The sequence below is a fragment of the Copidosoma floridanum genome, unplaced genomic scaffold (genome assembly GCF_036245765.1).
Source record: "Copidosoma floridanum isolate Cflo_tuat_1 unplaced genomic scaffold, Cflo_Japanese_pri ptg000007l, whole genome shotgun sequence".
Lineage (NCBI taxonomy): Eukaryota > Metazoa > Arthropoda > Insecta > Hymenoptera > Encyrtidae > Copidosoma > Copidosoma floridanum.
Genome location: NW_028321884.1, coordinates 1035257 through 1052060, shown reverse-complemented (window position 1 = coordinate 1052060; position 16804 = coordinate 1035257). Strand labels below are relative to the sequence as shown.

The 16804-nt window shown below is 35.3% G+C and overlaps 2 protein-coding genes across 6 annotated transcripts; one reads left to right on the top strand and one right to left on the bottom strand.

Annotated features, from left to right (window-relative positions):
• The first annotated feature begins 643 nt into the window (after nucleotides 1–643).
• Nucleotides 644–9376, top strand: LOC106644951 (uncharacterized). 4 transcript variants are annotated; one of them, XM_089589157.1, is made up of 16 exons: nucleotides 644–987; nucleotides 1122–1221; nucleotides 1387–1479; nucleotides 1937–2105; nucleotides 2228–2432; nucleotides 2514–2710; nucleotides 2783–3017; nucleotides 3103–3259; nucleotides 3346–3888; nucleotides 3973–5126; nucleotides 5220–5737; nucleotides 5815–6497; nucleotides 6578–6753; nucleotides 6826–7073; nucleotides 7160–7423; nucleotides 7515–9376. In XM_089589157.1, exons 4-16 carry the CDS (start codon nucleotides 1966–1968, stop codon nucleotides 7687–7689), a joined length of 4695 nt encoding a protein of 1564 aa, XP_089445283.1. In that variant the 5' UTR covers nucleotides 644–987; nucleotides 1122–1221; nucleotides 1387–1479; nucleotides 1937–1965; the 3' UTR covers nucleotides 7690–9376. The 4 variants fall into 4 exon arrangements, with proteins under 4 accessions (XP_089445283.1, XP_089445284.1, XP_089445281.1 ...); XM_089589158.1 differs by lacking the exon at nucleotides 1122–1221 and having other exon boundaries at nucleotides 644–980; XM_089589155.1 differs by having other exon boundaries at nucleotides 644–1221; nucleotides 1300–1479.
• Nucleotides 9205–16710, bottom strand: LOC106644931 (ras GTPase-activating-like protein IQGAP1). Of its 2 annotated transcripts, none has more exons than XM_089589153.1 (24): nucleotides 16604–16710; nucleotides 16313–16494; nucleotides 15942–16035; nucleotides 15630–15864; nucleotides 15401–15545; nucleotides 15018–15310; nucleotides 14862–14946; nucleotides 14542–14796; nucleotides 14307–14470; nucleotides 14110–14244; nucleotides 13887–14043; nucleotides 13554–13799; nucleotides 13326–13474; nucleotides 13103–13246; nucleotides 12740–13021; nucleotides 12488–12652; nucleotides 12313–12426; nucleotides 11896–12236; nucleotides 11600–11824; nucleotides 11136–11526; nucleotides 10750–11059; nucleotides 10407–10677; nucleotides 10063–10344; nucleotides 9205–9838 (listed from the first exon to the last, which is right to left on the bottom strand). In XM_089589153.1, exons 1-24 carry the CDS (start codon nucleotides 16657–16659, stop codon nucleotides 9478–9480), a joined length of 5082 nt encoding a protein of 1693 aa, XP_089445279.1. In that variant the 5' UTR covers nucleotides 16660–16710; the 3' UTR covers nucleotides 9205–9477. The 2 variants fall into 2 exon arrangements, with proteins under 2 accessions (XP_089445279.1, XP_089445280.1); XM_089589154.1 differs by having other exon boundaries at nucleotides 12740–13018.
• Nucleotides 16711–16804: the final 94 nt, after the last annotated feature.

Sequence of the window (16804 nt, the reverse complement as noted above, 5' to 3'; positions counted from 1 at the left end):
ACTCCAAAAAAATCATATTTGTTGTTGCAGAGACAGAGAGAATGAGACTACAGCAAGCATTTTATATAGGTTTGTTCAAGCATTGAGTTGGTCGATTCGCTCCGAGGCGTCCGTCGAGCGCTCCGAGCGACCCAAGACTCCCATAGTTGGGAGTAAAAAAAGCCGATCAAAAAAGTAAGTTGCAAATAAAACTATACATTTTCGCTCGCGGTCGGCAAAATTCGAATATTTGATGTATTTTTTTCATTTAATATGTGACAATCCAGCGAGTCCGTTCATTCAAGTATATACAGGCGTAGGTTTTATGTACCATTACTGACCCTGACTGACCGTGTAGCGTTGACAAAACGTTAGTACAATAAATAATAAATAAATAAATAAGCATTTGAATTTTGTGGGGAACGAATTATTTCCCGGTTGTGTATTTTTGCCAAATCTTCAATGTTATTACCAGCAATGGGTAACAATGAAAATATTTTACCCCCCCCTAATTGTTCTGAAAGAAAAATATCACTATATATATATTGTAACACCGACGATAAAAATATAAAAAATGGTACCACTAGACAAAACTTGCTGTCCCTAGAATTTCTACCTCATCTGCGTGTCCGCATCTTAATTTACAAATGTTGGCAGGTTGGCACCTTTGGTTGGCACGAACTTGGAAGTCAACTGTGATTACCGTGAAACATGTACCTAACCTAGTATATTCTTGTTATTGTTGCGCTTATAAGCACTTGGTCCTTTTACTTTGGCACTTGTAGCAATGTCAAATTAATTGTCAATTCCAGCCCCAAGTTCTAACCTTGAAACATTGATCTCTGTAACAGCAAGTGCAGCATCCTTACTTTTATTCGCTTAATTTATTTTCTGCCTTTGTCCTTCTGTGCACAATCTAGCAGGTATTCCTTTTGCCAGTTTTTGCCATTCTATTCATCATTAGGCCACTACTTGCACACTCATATAGCATAAGGTTAAAGGTACGAGGTAATTTTAATAATACATACGTATGAGTATCATATCACAAATAAGTACTCAAGGTGCAAAGTCAGTGAGTAGTGAGTGTCTTAATTTTAATTTTACTGGGGATCTGTAATTGAATCTGAAATACAAATAAGTAGCTGACGGACGTTGGACATCGACATTCGACATCATCGATCATTACTGACCAGTGACCAGTGTGACCAGTGACCATCGACGGCACCGACAGCCCCTTGATAGGTACTTGTATATCTATCTACTTCAAGTAAACGTAAATATATAATGCCTACCTATATTTCTATTTTTCAAATATTGTAGTTTTTCTGTGCTGTGCTACGCTGCTTTCTCACGCAGTGACGCATAAGTAAGTAAGTAAGTACTTGAGTACTTACAACTTTGGTACAGTTTTCAGACTCTGCATCCTCGAGGATTGTGCATGTATCGTCATCAGGACGTGCAGACTCAGATCGTCATATATCTGACTGTTTGCGGTTTTAAGTAAGTCTCCAACAAATAAAGTAGCATAAATATTGCAACTATAAAATTTATTTTTAAGTAGTTGCCCTGTCGTTGTTCTTAGAGTTCTTACATTTTTGGGCCATTAATATATTTTATAAATCCTTGTGTGTTCTCACCAGTGTTGCAGTTCAGTTAAGCATATATACACAAACGTGTATCTTATTACAATGTTTAAAAGGAGCATGAGATTTCTTTTGAATTATTTTGTAGTGTCTGGTGAATTCTCTTCTTCCACTCGTTTTGGGCATACAAAAATACAATTTTTACCTGTTTTCTAAGTTAGAAGCTCATGTGCAAAATGAATGCCTCATTGGTTTTCATCAATTTTTATTTTTTATTATTGATATCTAAATTTTTTTAAACCAATGAAAGTATTAATATTTATTTTGACATAATGAGCCATAATACTCATAATAATGAGATGTTATTTTTCAAGGATGTATAAAAGTATTTTAACGTAAGAAAATGGATCTCCAGACCACTATAACTCTCTGCAAAGAAAATATTCAGCCTTTAAGGCATGGAAGAAATCCAGTGCAGCTTGGCACTGCTCTACGAGCTCAAGAAGATGCAGAAACTCAGCAGTTGCTCCAGCAAAAAAGACAGTACTGAAATCATTATATTATCTTCATCATCATTATTATTACTATTTTAATCCTGTTATCATTAATATATGAAGTTTGGTTTCGTTTCTTCTTTTTCAATTTTTCAATTTTAATTGTTTTAGGGTGTATGAGGATGCCATTAAAAATTATGTGGGGGACGATCCATTAGAAAATTGGTACGAGTATATTTTATGGGTAGAGCAGAGCTACCCCAAAGGAGGGCATGGGTCTCTTTTGTCGAGACTTTTACAGCAGTGTTTAACAAATTTTGAAAAAGAAACAAAGTATCATCAAGATCGTAGGTTTATCAGACTGTGGATTAATCATGTAAATACCACTATTATATGAAAAAAAAATTAAAATCACGAGTAGCAAAATATTTATCTTGAAAACATATTTCCATTACAGATAAGTGCTCTAAAAAACCCTTTAGAATTGTATCAAATGCTTTATCACAATGGAATTGGAACGATGGTTGCGGATTTATATCGCGCGTGGGCATTTGAATTGGAACTGTTGCAAGATTATAAAAAAGCGGATGAAGTCTACATGATAGGTTTAAGATGCCAAGCTGAACCGAAAGACGAATTGGATCACGCTCACAAGTATGTACGGATTGCCTTTAAAAAACTAATCGACAATTGTCATTAAAATTCGATTTAATTTAATTTTCGTAGAAATTTTCAATTGGCTGTAGCTCGAAAAACTTTGGGACGCAATGACGACAGAAACGAGGTTTCTTTAGCCGAACAACGACAAGCTTTTAGCTCTTTAAAGGCTATCAAAGCAGGAAAAAAAGTGGGTAGCGTAAGAACAGGGCATCGCATACACGGTTATACACCAGGTGTGCTGCCACAAGCTGGTCCAATGAATCCAGCTCACAAGTCAAATGCACCTATACAAATATACCAGGTAAAATTTTTATTAGCATAAACAATTATATGTCGAATCATCAAATTAAATATTGGTAATATCATTTTCACTGAAATCAATTTAGGATGACATGCCTGGTGAAATGAAAGGCTCTAGTATATTAGATCACGTTCCTATTGAGGAGGTTATTCACAAGGAAAATATGCTTAAGCCTGGACCTTGGAGTAATCATGCTCGAAAAGGTGTATTGATATCATCAGCTGTCAAACCATCATTTAAAGGTATGTTAACACAACTTTGATAATCATAGAATGCATTAAGAATCGTTTGCCAAACCATTTTTCTACATGTGACAATTTCATTTCAGTCCATGAAGATACCGAGGAAATCGTAAATGATAAAATCAAATTGTTTCCGAATCATATTTCATTTTACGATGATAGTAAATACGATTTTTCGGTACCTATATTTGTCCCAGATGCACTTCATCCAAATATCATATTAAAACCGCACTACCCCAAAGACTTAGTTTATTCTAATAATGAGGATAAAAGTATGGAAGAAATCAGAGCTCAAAGGTATTTGGAAAGGCACAAAAATTCAGCATCCAGTGGACAAGCGACAGATATCAGTAACTTGAATCAACATTCCATGTCTAAAGATAATGAAATGGAACAGCAAATGCCAAATGATAATCAAATGAGTCAAGATTTCGACCAACGAGACGTGCAAGAGCAAAGTTGTGAGCAGCAACAGAGAGAGGCCGAGTTGGAGAGACAAAGGATTGTGGAGCAGCAGCAGCAAAAAGAAGCTGAGATGGAAAAGCAAAGGCTTTTGGAACTTCAACAAAGAAAAGCCGAGTTGGTAAGGCAAAGGCAAATCGAGCATCAGCAACAAGAAGCTGAATTAGGTAATATTAAATTTTAAACATTGTATTTAACGATCAAGTATTTCGTTGGTGGTTCTTAACTTTGTGTATTGTTAATAATTATAGAACGCCAACGTCAGCAGCAGGAACAACAAGAACAACAAAGATTGCATGAAGCTGAAATGAAGCGTCAGATGATGTTTGAACAACAACGACACCACCAACATCAACATCAAAGTCTTCAAAATTCCGGCTACCTCGGTCAACATCACTCGTCGGCTACGGATGAGCAGCATCTACTTGGTCAAAGCATGACTGTCAATACGAAAGAAGCGATCAGTGCCGTTCAAGATTTATGGCAGTCACCCGGCAACACCAGCCGTATAATGCCTAGCCCTGTTTTGCATAGACTGCAATCTGAGCCCAGAAACAAGCTCTCGTTTGACATACATATGGACAGTTCAATGACTCAAAATGTGATGGTAAACAACAAGATGCATCAGCAGCAGCAGAATTATGGAACCATGACGGCTTTGAACGATCAAGAGAATCATTATCACAATTCATATGAGCATCGAGATTCGTATCATTCTGGGAATCACTCTGGTCTACAAAATTCCTACCATTACCCAATACAACAGCCAGTCCAACATCATCAGCTATTGCAGTCACCTCATCATCCTCACCACCATCATCAAGCCCTTATACAGCACCAGCAGCCGCATCATCATCAACATCAAGTGTCGTCTCCGCATATGCCAGTGCTACATCAGATGTCGCATCATCAAGTATCACCCCACGCCATGCACCAACAATCACCGGTTCACCATCATTATCCCCAGCAGCACATGCAGCTTTCTCATCAGCATATTCCATCCCATCAACAGCATATGCCGCCGCAGCACATGAATGTCTCTCAACACATAAACATATCGCAACACGTGAATGTGTCTCAGCATATAAATGCGTCGCATACGTCTCAACACATGAATCACACGGCGAATATCAACACTTCGCAGCATATGAACACCTCGAGTCATATGAATACATCTCAACACCTTCAGCATCACCCTCTTCCCCCTCACCAACAGCATCATTTTCAACATCCTCAATTACTTTCGCAGCATTCTCATAATCATCAGCACGTTTCTCCGCATCAACAACCATCACCTCAGCATCACGCGTATAATAATGTGCCAAATATTATGAGTTATCCAGTACAACCATATCCAGTTCCTCTGGTTCAAATGCCTCACACTAGCCTCGAACAGCCAAAGCAGGCAAGCATTAAATATTGATTTTTCGATGCATCTGCGTGACAAAAATGTATGTCTAATTTCATTAAAAATTTGTTAAACATGCATTTTATACAGGTACACTATTCACCAGGCTACGTTGAACCATGCACCGACAATAGCAGCGGCAAATCGTCTTCCTACCGTATGCCTCTCGAACTGCCGCACATTAAATCCCCAGGAATGAACAGACGTGATCTCAAGTATCTCGAGAATGCCGAGAACAAGGAGAACGCGATAGAACTTGGATATAATGCTGGTTTTGAGGACAGCGTTGTTAAGCAACATCAAGTCCCGACGCACTTGCATCAACAACACCACCAGCAGAATGAAAACCTTGTAGATGAAAGCCTGGGTATTTCGCCTCTACAAGGTGTCAACGAATCCTGTTACACGGAGACATTCAACCGACCCCTTGTGGCTTCCACTCCTGTGACCAACCACTTTAAATTATACCCCAAGGCACCCAAAGATATGCCACTGCATCACCCGCATCAACAGCAATTCCAACAGCCGCATTTACAGCAGCAGCATCATCACTACCAGCCTCAACAACAACAGTCTCCTCAGCAGCAACCTGTTGTTTCACAACCATCGTAAGTAACTTGTTGTAAGGTACACGTATGTTTTTTGTCATCGATGTATAAGATTTTTTTTTTCCATCTCCTTGAAGAATTCAACCTGTGCCTGCCGCCGCTCCTGCATCGGAAGAAAAACTGAGCGTGATAATGGAATCAACGAGAGAGTATGTGTCCAATAGTTCAGCCAGTAGTGCCAATACTCGAACTGGTTTCACGATAACTCGTGAAGATTTACCAACGATAAAAGAGCAGTCAACAATTGACGAGGCAACGAATCATTACCAAACAAATCCTGGAATTATGAGCTACGAGCAGAATCAACAGCACGCGGCCTACGAGCAAAAGATGCGAGCTCAAATCCAGGCGGTGCACGCGCAAAGTCCACGGACGGTACAGCGAAATGTCGATCAAATAACAAGTGACATCAAGACGAACTGCGATCTAAGAAAGTCCATCAAATTTAATGGGACTCTAACAAGTCCCCCTGGAAAGCCTCCGTTACCTTCACTCGACGATACAGAAGCGAAACAAGAGACGGATGCATCGATGGACTGCGAGTACCACGAGCCGATGGATCAGGCCGAGGAAGAAGAGGAGCCAAAGCAGGAAGAACCGCCGTTTGAACTGCCTAAAGGTGATATCAATCCTTTCGACAAGACTATTATTGCCGGGCTCCTGAGAAGCATCAAGTTTCCTCAGTCTCACCACCAGGATGGCTATGTCAAGATTTCAGGCAATCTTGTCAAATTTGTGCCTTCTAGTACTATCAATCTTGGTGAGTGAATTTAAATTATTTTTTGATATTTTGTACAATTATTATATTTTTCATGCTCGTGAGTAATTTTTCGTTGTCAGGAAATGATATGTACGATTTGGATAAGTGCCTTGGAAAAGGAACATACGGTACCGTATATAAAGGTACGGATTTAAAATGCCAAAAAGTTATTGCACTAAAAACACAGAAGCCTGCTTGGGTTTGGGAGTACTACATTACTAGGGAGATAAAAAATAGACTAACTAATCCGCACATGGTTTGTAAATTTCTTTTTTTCGTCGCGACAAACTACATATTAGTATTTACGAATGCCAAATTTTTATTTTAGCTAAGGGGTTTCATGGACGTTCAGACTGCCTATATAGCTGATAATGCAAGTGTATTAGTATCGGAATTTTCCAAATACGGCACGTTGCTTGAGGTGACAAACAAAATAAAGATCTCGACGGGTAAGCCTCTCGTTGAGCCGCTTGCTATATTTTTCACGATTGAAATGCTGCAAATTGTCGAGTACCTGCACAAACATCAAATTATTCACGCTGATATTAAGCCTGACAACTTTTTATTGATGCACATGTAACGTATTCCTCTCGTCTTTTACATGGGATGTAATCTCAATTCTATGGATATTATTTTATTATTGTTTGCCATGAATTTTTCAGGCCTTCCGAAGATGTTAGACCGACGATTCAGTTGATAGACTTTGGTTGCAGTATAGATATGAGTTTATTTCCAAAGGATACAAAATTCACACAAATTATAAAAACAGAAGATTTCACCTGTATTGAAATGCAGACTGGAAAACCTTGGACTTATCAAACTGACTTGTATTGTCTAGCTGCCTCTAGTCATTGTCTTCTGTTTGGAAACTACATGAGAGTTTCGATGAGCGGAGACAAGTGGTACATCAATTCTAAACTGCCCAGGTAAATATGGCGTAAGCTTAATTCATTGAAGTTTTCATTGTAAATAAACCGGTGTACAAATTTTTTAAATTTCTACATTTTTATCTCCAAGATATGCCAAAAAAGCCGTTTGGGAACAGTACTTTACAGAGCTTTTAAACATCGAATCATGCGAAAAACTGCCAGATTTAGCAAAACTTAGAAATATAATGGAAGAAGCCCTAGCACAGATGCCCGAGCTGCAGTCCAAATATCGTCAATTTTCCAATGTTCTTAACCATCGATAACAGTAATTAAATATTACGGTATTGGACTAATCATCGAACGCAGAGCGTCATTTTTTACGACTCATTGACTATCGCTATTTTGTTTTTCAAGAGACAATCTACTGATATTTTATTGGAATAATATTTTTCGTTTTTATTTTTATTTTTTTGCGTGACATAAAGGCTTTAAACTAAAAAAAAAAAAAAAACAAAACAAAAAAAAACAAAAAAAAAAAACAAAAATTTAAAAAAGCGAAAAACTATTGATTATATGTAATTAATATACCACTCACTAGCTTGGAAATTAAAGCCGATCTCTGCTGCTGTTGTCACAAAAGCTTTCAAAGCCAAGCAACAAATTTTTATGATTGTGAAAATGTGGCTTCTTTTACAAACGTCATTTACGATCTTAAGTTCCCTAATTTACTTTCTTCATCTAGCAAGGACTATCTAATTAAATAACTTATATATTTTTTTTGTAATTTAAAAAAAATTCCAACACTAGAATATATGAATGTATACATATATTTTTTTTCATTGTGTAAGTATTACAAAAAATGAATAATTTTTTACGACATAATTTCTTTTGCATGTAATAAGAAATTTTTCACAACAGCAAATCGGGAGGTTCGGAGCGGTAATTTACGAATATTTTGGAAAAAATTATAAGCAAAAAACTAACGTTTAAGTGGTTTTGAAATCATTAACCAAAGGTCTATAAAAATAGTCACTTTTCTTTACCCGAATACCATTTTCAGATGAGGAGAAGACTTGCAGAAGAACAATAGCACAGCGATCAAAACAGTTAATTTTATAGATATATTTTAATGAACATGATAAAGCTCCTGAAACGATATCTTTCTTTAAAACGAAAAATACAGAAAAAATTGTGTTAAAAAATTTTGTCGTTTCCTTAAAACAAAATTTTTTTTAAGTATCTCATTGTAGAAATTTGTACATAAAGCGTTTTAAGAAAACTTGATGAATACATAGGTAACAAAGCTTTTTAGAAATTTTAAAGGAAAAACTTCGGCTTCTCACGGACATAACAAATATTCCCCTATATTTTTCCTATTCGCTATGAACTTTCGAACACTCCTTTACTTGTCGAATACTTCAGATCCACCATTGATTTTTAGACTTGGCTTAAAATACATCATCCAAAAAATCATCAATATTGTGAACATTTGGGTCATTTGCCAATACTGAAATCCAAAGTAAGGTGATTTTTTAAATAAAATGTATTGTATTTTTTATTGTGTATGTTGCTGAAGCGAGCAGCAAAATAATGTAAAAAATTTTAAACTTTAAAACAATATTTGTGAAAATCCACTTTTTGTATAATATAAGTAAACAATTTGCTGTACTGTCGCGCAGACATTTCAGAAAGTAATATACGTAGTAGATAAAAACCTTTGTATTATTTTGTGACACATATTACTTGGAGGGAAACTTTCGGAAAACTTCAAGATTATGGATGTAAAAATTTTTATTTTAAAAGAATGTATAAAAATATATAAAATTATGATATACACATACACAACTAGAATAAATATCGCATGAAAACTTATCAATGAAACGCCATATCGTATAATTGATTTTACAAATTTTTTCAACTTTCACAATCGACAAATCACTTACATTTAAAACTTAGATCTACTTCCTTTTAAAAATTTGATACAATAATTAGGGTATTTTCTTTGACCAGAAAATTAAAATAGTGCGAATACATTTGATTATGAGAAAGCAAATAAAATACATAACAAAAGTTAACTGATTTTCCACATCTTTGACAATTGATTCGTGATACTATTTTTTACCATAATATTTACAGTTAAGTAAATACAGCAATAAATTAACATTGATCTTCGCTTTACCAAACATATTCATGATGGACGAGCCCTCATATTGCAGTGTAAGCAAATTTGTAACATCAACCTCAATTTTTTCCATCTCCACGCCCATAAATTTACCTCGCACCGTAAATACTCCGTCGTTGCCGGTAGGCGTTATTTCGAATATTACGTTTTTGAACTGTGACTGCGGCAAACCAGCTATTTCGAGCAGAATGCCCTTTTCTTGAAGTTTTGCAGCTGAATACTTGAGAGTATTCTTGGACTTGAGTTTCATGTGACCATTTTTTTCCCTATTCTTCAGTGCACGCATTGTTCTAAAAAATAAATAAAAACTATGTCATTAGAAAAAAAAAATTTTTTTCTTACCTCGAGCATTTTTAAAAGTTGGGTGTGCCCTTGGTAAGAAAAACAGGATTCGCATCTGGTACGCATCCAACCAGGACAAACACAAGGCCTGGTGCTTGCCCTGGCGACAGGTGTCACCAGATACGAAAACTATCATTAAATAACCATGCTGCGGTATGATTTCAACAAATACCCTTTTCCAGCATTGAGATTTTGCAAGCATCTCCTGATGTATTCGCTGTAATATTTTACTTGTTCTCTGTAATAATGCTCTTTTTCCACCAAACGTTGCTTTGTGCTACGAAGCATCTTCAATTCTTTGCTTCTCAAAACCCTGTAGTGACTTTTATTGCATAAATCCCTGGCTACCGCGGTTACGATCGTTTGATAGCCGTCTTCTCGAGCAACAAGTCCGCTCAATTGCAATTTGCTCAGATATGTGTTGAGCTGACGTTTGCAATCGCTCAATGATAGGCTAACGAAATAAACATAGTGTGTATAAAAAAAGGCGCAAAAAAAATAAAAATAAAAACTTACTTGTTGCAATCTAGCGTTTTGAAAGCAAAATTCATATTTTTCTTGGTGTAAGCATTTTCGAGGCATTCCAGCGTTTCAGTTTCTAATGCTTCGACCAGAGTTTCACCTCTTAAAAATTCCATGATTGACACAAGCAGTTCTTTCGTCTTGATAAATAATCTGCTGTAATTAGTATCGTCACTGTCAGGCACCTCAAATTTATTCGTTAAAACAAGGTAGACTTCTTTTTTGGCTATTCGAGCGACATTCGTTTCATTCGCATCAGTCTCGTCTAAAAACATTTAAACATTAATGCTGGAAATACACTTTAAGTTTTAAGTACATACAAAATGTATTTATTAACTTAATCCAATTAACGACGCTACACTCGGAGCATTGCCCAAATCCTCTAGTAATTCATGAATAGGATCATCTCGATCCGGAGCTATCTGATCTTCGTAATCAAGCAGCAGACAGTGAGTATCGCAAATATCTTGAAGAGATATTGCAATCTCTGGCTTGTGGATCAAGGTAACTTCCGTGTATTCGTGCATACTAAAGCGCTCGTCAAGTTCTTGGATACGACAGCAATGTCGGAAGAATTTTTTGAATTTTTCATGACATTCAACAATAAATGGATTCAAACACACAAGATGTTTCGCTTCCTCACCAAACTAAGTGTTGAAAAAAAAAATTGAATTAATTAAAATACGTTTGTAAAAAAAAAAAAAATCTCGACTCTGTACTTACTCCTTTCTTCGACGCAGCGAATTGCAAAATCTTTGCAATACTAGCCAAATTTCTTCTCTGGTCATTGGAAAGTGATCTATCGACTGTTAGAGTCACAATCTCGTATGCATCGGGTGCAACAATGGCAGCATTGATATAGTGATAATAAATGAAATCGCCAACAACCTTCAATATGTCCTTCTCAGGAGTACCTGGAAACGTTTCAGTCAGAGTGTGGTTCAATACTTTAGCCATGTACAGCATGCCATACGGAATTAAATCTCGAGACGTGATAATTCTATTCAGTAAATCCAAAACGGTCTTCTGAAGTAATCTCATTCCGTTGTCCAATCTTTTTCTCACCGCGTCGTATTGCAGTGCTCTTTCCGAAGTAACGTTGTACGGTAAATCTCTAAAATTTTGAAAACGACACTAGTATAGATTTACAGATTTGTGGTATATTTTTATTACTTTTCTAAACTTACGAGGTTTCACCAGTCTCCATTTCAAGTTGATTTCTCCACGACTTGTAAATGTCCACGGGATTCGTTTCTATCATGATCGTTTTATCAGCAAGAATCTTATTAATTATTGGTCCAAGAATATCCCTCAAAGATCGTTGGCCGTGTAATTGCCTCGCGTAAGCTACTGCCATCTTTAAAACCAAAGGATTTCCGCTCACAACATCCATTGGTTTTTGAAATTTACACCTTTAAAATAGAAATTTTTACATGCAAATTCATATACTTGATATTTAAATATTATTCGAAAATCGAGCTACCTTATCTCTTCTTGTAAGGCAGTTCCCAAAAGTTTCAATAATAAATACTCCTCTCGCGAATTAGAGCCGTAATTGAACAGTTTCAAAATCATATCGTGCAAAAATTTGTTTAGTTTACTGTGCGGCAAAAGAAAAAGGAGCTTTGACAAGTATGCAGGATTCGTTTGAAGAGCATAGAACAAATGCTGATAGCCTTCGAGCATCCTGCGACCTTCTCTCGTCAATGATTTCAGGCCTTTCAGAGAGCAATGCGCATCAGATGAAACATTTTTATTTTCTTTCAATAAAACGTGCTTGTCCTTTGTTAAATTCTCCAAATTTTTTCCGTGTGCAACCAAATCCTTCGCGCAATTAATTTTACACGTATTAGTATAACAATATTGTTAAATTTTTGTACAACAGAATTTTTCGATATACCTGCAAGGCTATTCGATTTTGAATGACCAAGCCTATTTTTATGTCCATGTCATCCAATTGTTGTGCAAGGTTTTGATTGTGCTTGATAAGTTTTACCACTTCGTTTTTTAATTGCTAAAAAAATTTTTTTCCAGGGTTCAGTATAAGGAATCGAAAGTTTTGATTGTTTGCATACCTGCAGCTGTAGATCTTTATCGTAATCTTGGGCAGTAAAATTTAAAATACTAGCAAAGTGCCTGACTATGGAGAATGGAGGCTTGTCTAGGCGCAAAAGCGAGTGAAAAGCTTGTCTGGTCAAGCGTCCGCGCCATAAAGCTTGAATTTTAATAATTTTACTTTCCTGAAATTATTTTCTTTTAATTTTTTTTACCATGTCAAAGCATTTTGCATTAAACATAGTCAGAAAAAAAATTTTTTTATAACATACGTGCGCCGCGTAATAATCCATAAAATTAAGATTTTTCTCTTTGTTTTTTCCACTTCTCGGTATTTGGCCATTTGTTAGCCATTTGGAAAAAATTTGTCTTTGTAAAACTCCACGCCACCAAGCTTGGATCTTTATAATTTTTCCTACATATTCTGCACATCTTTTACGAACAAGATAGCCCCGTATGTAAGCTTGCAGAAGTATGATTGTATTCGTCAGTTCTTTTTCCCTGAATATTTTGCTATGGCAGTTGTTTTTTGTCACATCTTTTAATATCACCTGCTATGAAAATAACAAAATTTTTATTTTTATTTTTCACATAAAAATCAATTTTTATCATACCCTGAAATCATTTTAAACTACCTCTAGATCTTCTTTAGTAATAAAGTACGTTTCACCCGTATCCTTTGGAGTATCCCATGTGTACAAAGATTTTTCGATATCTAAAAACGCAGTGTTGCCCAATGAGGTTGTATACTTTACAAATGGAGATGAAAATTTTTTTTGCTGTGGACCACATTTTGGTGACTAATGAAGCTTGGATTGGTTCATGATTAAAAATAAAAACAACAAAAAGCACACATACCTTTTCTGCTCTCAAATTCCTTAAAAATTCAAAGTATGCGATACTATGCTTCTCAGGTAGTTGTACACCTTCCAATTTTAAAGCCTTAATCATCAGGGATACATCATTTTTTTCAATACTCGCATTAACGTAGTGAAGTATGGAACACACTGAAAAGAACAAAAATATTTTATACTGTATAGTTTAGTACAACCAATAAAAATAAAAAAGTAGTAATTTGATTCATACTCCGTTCGATATGCGATTTTTCTAATAACACTGTTTTTACAATATCTTCAACATCTTCCAACCACAACTCAGATCCATCCGAGTGTTTATCGATCAAGCATTGTCTAAACAATTTCATATACAAGGAGGAATCCATTAAGGACGTGGACTTATCTGATTTCACATTAATTTCTTCTAAAGCTTGCAACATTTCAACTTTATTATTGAATTGTACAGCTTTGTTTAATCTTTGTAAAATATCAACCGCTATAGTAAAATGAAAAGTTTTGTTTATTTTGCGCATCGCTAAAAAATGTCCGACCTTCCATTGAATTGGGTATTTTATAATTTTACCTCTGTTATCTTCTGCACATTGTTCATTAACAAAATCGATACAGTCTTGTATATCGCTGTATGTCAATAATTGGCATTTTTCCTTCTTAATTTTTTTTTCATTACGAATGGTCAGTAGCCCTCTTAAATATTTCACTTTATTGTTTTCTTCAAGACCCTAGAGTAAACAATTCCTGTAGCTTTTACGCGTGAAATATTACATTGGCGGAGTTAAAATACCTACATTAATGTGTACATCTGAACAATTCAAAGATCTATAAACCAAATCGGGATTATTTGTATCAACTGCTTTGGTAACGTTAGCGATTGCAGTCAACACGCGGATGCTGACTACTATATCGTCATAAAGCAAATCCATCTAAGAATATTGAAAGTTTTAGTGTTTTTTTTTAGAATATTCAAAAATATGTAAATATTTACTTGGGATTCTGAATGATCTATGTTCATTTCTTCGTAATAAAGTGGAATTGCAAACTCGTCGACCATGTTAGAGATTTTTAATTTTGGATTTGTTAAAACTCTATAAAAATCCTTTTCCGACCCACTTTCCAAAACATGATTGAGATGTCTTACAATTTCCTTGCCTGCGTATACAATTTATTTCAATTAAAATCTCTAATTGTTTATTGATACTTTACAATTCATATAAATTTACGTTGGTTGAATTCATCAGCAATATCATTGGCAGAAATAATAATTTCCTGTATTTTCTTTTGCCAACGCGAACTTTCTTCTAAGAGTCGATTTTGCCAATCAATACCATCTATTAATTTCTTTAAATGTTTTGTGTATAAGTCATCATTTTTTTCAATGACATGCTGCAGCTGTAAATCCGGCCTTTTTAAAACTGATGAAATGTTTTTTTTATCTTGCCTAATGCAATCGTCTAAAACATCCAAGGCACATTGTACTAAAAATAAAATAAAAATTTTAGCCAGTAAATAAAATCCTTGAATAAAATTATTGCGTATTTACTGTTGATGTTATTAATGTGCCCTTGAATCTCTGCTTGGGTTAAAAGTTCATCATAGGCGTCTGGTACATAACTGTCATTCAAAGACTAGAAATTTATTTCACAATATTATTAAAAAAGATGATCAAATAAATACTTAAATTATCATTATTGTTTACTCGGTTCAGTGCAGCTTCGGCTTTTTTCTCTTTCGCAATAATTAAAATGTTGAAGTAGAAATCGACGTAGTCGGGATTCACATTTTGTAATTGAGCTGCAGGGTTTTGAAGTAGAGAAAAAATGGTTTTTTTATTTTGGTGTATCAAAGATTGATTGATTGTTATAACTGCCGCGTGTAATGCAGCGATATCGCCTTCCATACAATTTGTTAGAATTCCACCAATTTTTTGAAAAGCAGGCATTTTTACGCCTAATTTTTGTAACTCTCTGCTGACGGTATCTATTTCCTCATCTGTGACAAAAAAATGTGTTATACAATGAAACCATTCTCGTAATAATATTTGAAAAATATTTCAAATAACAAAATCCTACTCGGTCATACCAGTAAAGTTAACTTTTCCATAAAGATCTTGAATTTGCGTTGCTCTTCCCAATTTAAACAAGTGAGTACTTAAGGCATGAATACAATAAATTAAACGAGGCATGTTTTTCTTATCATAAATATCAGTGGTTTCGGGTTGAAATGTCTGGTAAAAAAATAATTTTCTAGTGTCAGTAAAAACATTAAATAATGGTCATTATCATAAAACATTTACAAATGAGAGACTTACATAAGGCAATTGCATGGATTTCAGACACTTTAAAAAAAAATTAATATTATCCGTGTGACGAAACTGCAATCCAGCAACTGCATACCTCTTTTGATCGACATCATATATTTTATTGAGAGGCAAAATTTCGGGAGCCATGAAGTGGCCAAGTTTTGCTAAAAACACCCCGTTTCTTAAATTTTCCTCCAATTCTGTGGTAGAAGGTAATTGCTCCCTTAAAGTTGCTTCCATCCATCTAAAAAAATTATTTTCGTAAAAAAATGGAGAACAGTATATACTGTGTTAAAATTAAAGAAAAAAAAATTCACCAACTTTTTAGCTTCTTCCAAATGACACAAATATTCGTAAGCCAATGTCCTCTGTCTGATCTCGTCCATTTCTTCTGCTGACCGCGTCACATCTTTTTCTGCTCATCAAAAATTGTTATAAAATTGTATTAAACTATATTTTTATCTGATTTCATAACTTTTAACAATTTAATCTTATTTAAATAAAATGATTTCCAAAGGGATACGAATTCTCACCGAATGTATGCATAACGTACATAAACTATAGTAATGGGTACCCGTAAATACAAATTTTACTCATTACTTACTCGATGTTACGAGCAGGTGCATTTGCATTACAGGAAAAATATTTTTTTTCAATGGAAAAATTGATAAGTCAAGGAAAAAGTGACTCACCATCGACGTCCTTCGACTTCATCCTTATAATGTCGTTGCGTCCTATTCGAAAAACTAACGTGCTGAGTGTGTTTGACTGCTGGCTGCCGACTGATAAACACACATTACAATTACCCTTTGTATCTTCACCTTTTCCTTGATCTCTTGATGATAATGTCCTTGCCTTGATTTGTGTCACGATGCTGCTTCAGTACTTATACTCATTAATATTAATTGTTGTTGTTTTTATTACTGCACAATTTTAAAACAAATACTTTTCTGTTTTAGCGCTCATCATAAACATCATAGTACCTGTAACAGACTTGAAGCGACAACATTTGAAAAGTACGTTTCGGTGAGGACTGCATGAGAGGGTCACGTGATCGATTCGTTGCCAGCGCTTTGTCGTCGTCGTCCTTAATATGGATATTCCTGATTATTCCTGAATCGAATCGAAGGCATGACATTCGATTTTCGATTATTTGGGTTGGTGTGAAAGATCGATTTCTGACG

Bases quoted from the DNA above. Each gene is read 5' to 3' on its own strand.
- LOC106644931 (XM_089589153.1), bottom strand. From the start codon at position 16,659: ATGCAGTCCTCACCGAAACGTACTTTTCAAATGTTGTCGCTTCAAGTC. The intron at 16,495-16,603 runs GTACTATGATGT...GTACTGAAGCAG, and splicing joins TCGCTTCAAGTCTGTTACAG to CATCGTGACACAAATCAAGG. The intron at 16,036-16,312 runs GTGAGTCACTTT...TTTGATGAGCAG, and splicing joins GAAGTCGAAGGACGTCGATG to AAAAAGATGTGACGCGGTCA.
- LOC106644951 (XM_089589158.1), top strand. From the start codon at position 1,966: ATGGATCTCCAGACCACTATAACTCTCTGCAAAGAAAATATTCAGCCT. The intron at 3,018-3,102 runs GTAAAATTTTTA...AAATCAATTTAG, and splicing joins CACCTATACAAATATACCAG to GATGACATGCCTGGTGAAAT. The intron at 6,754-6,825 runs GTTTGTAAATTT...TTTTTATTTTAG, and splicing joins GACTAACTAATCCGCACATG to CTAAGGGGTTTCATGGACGT.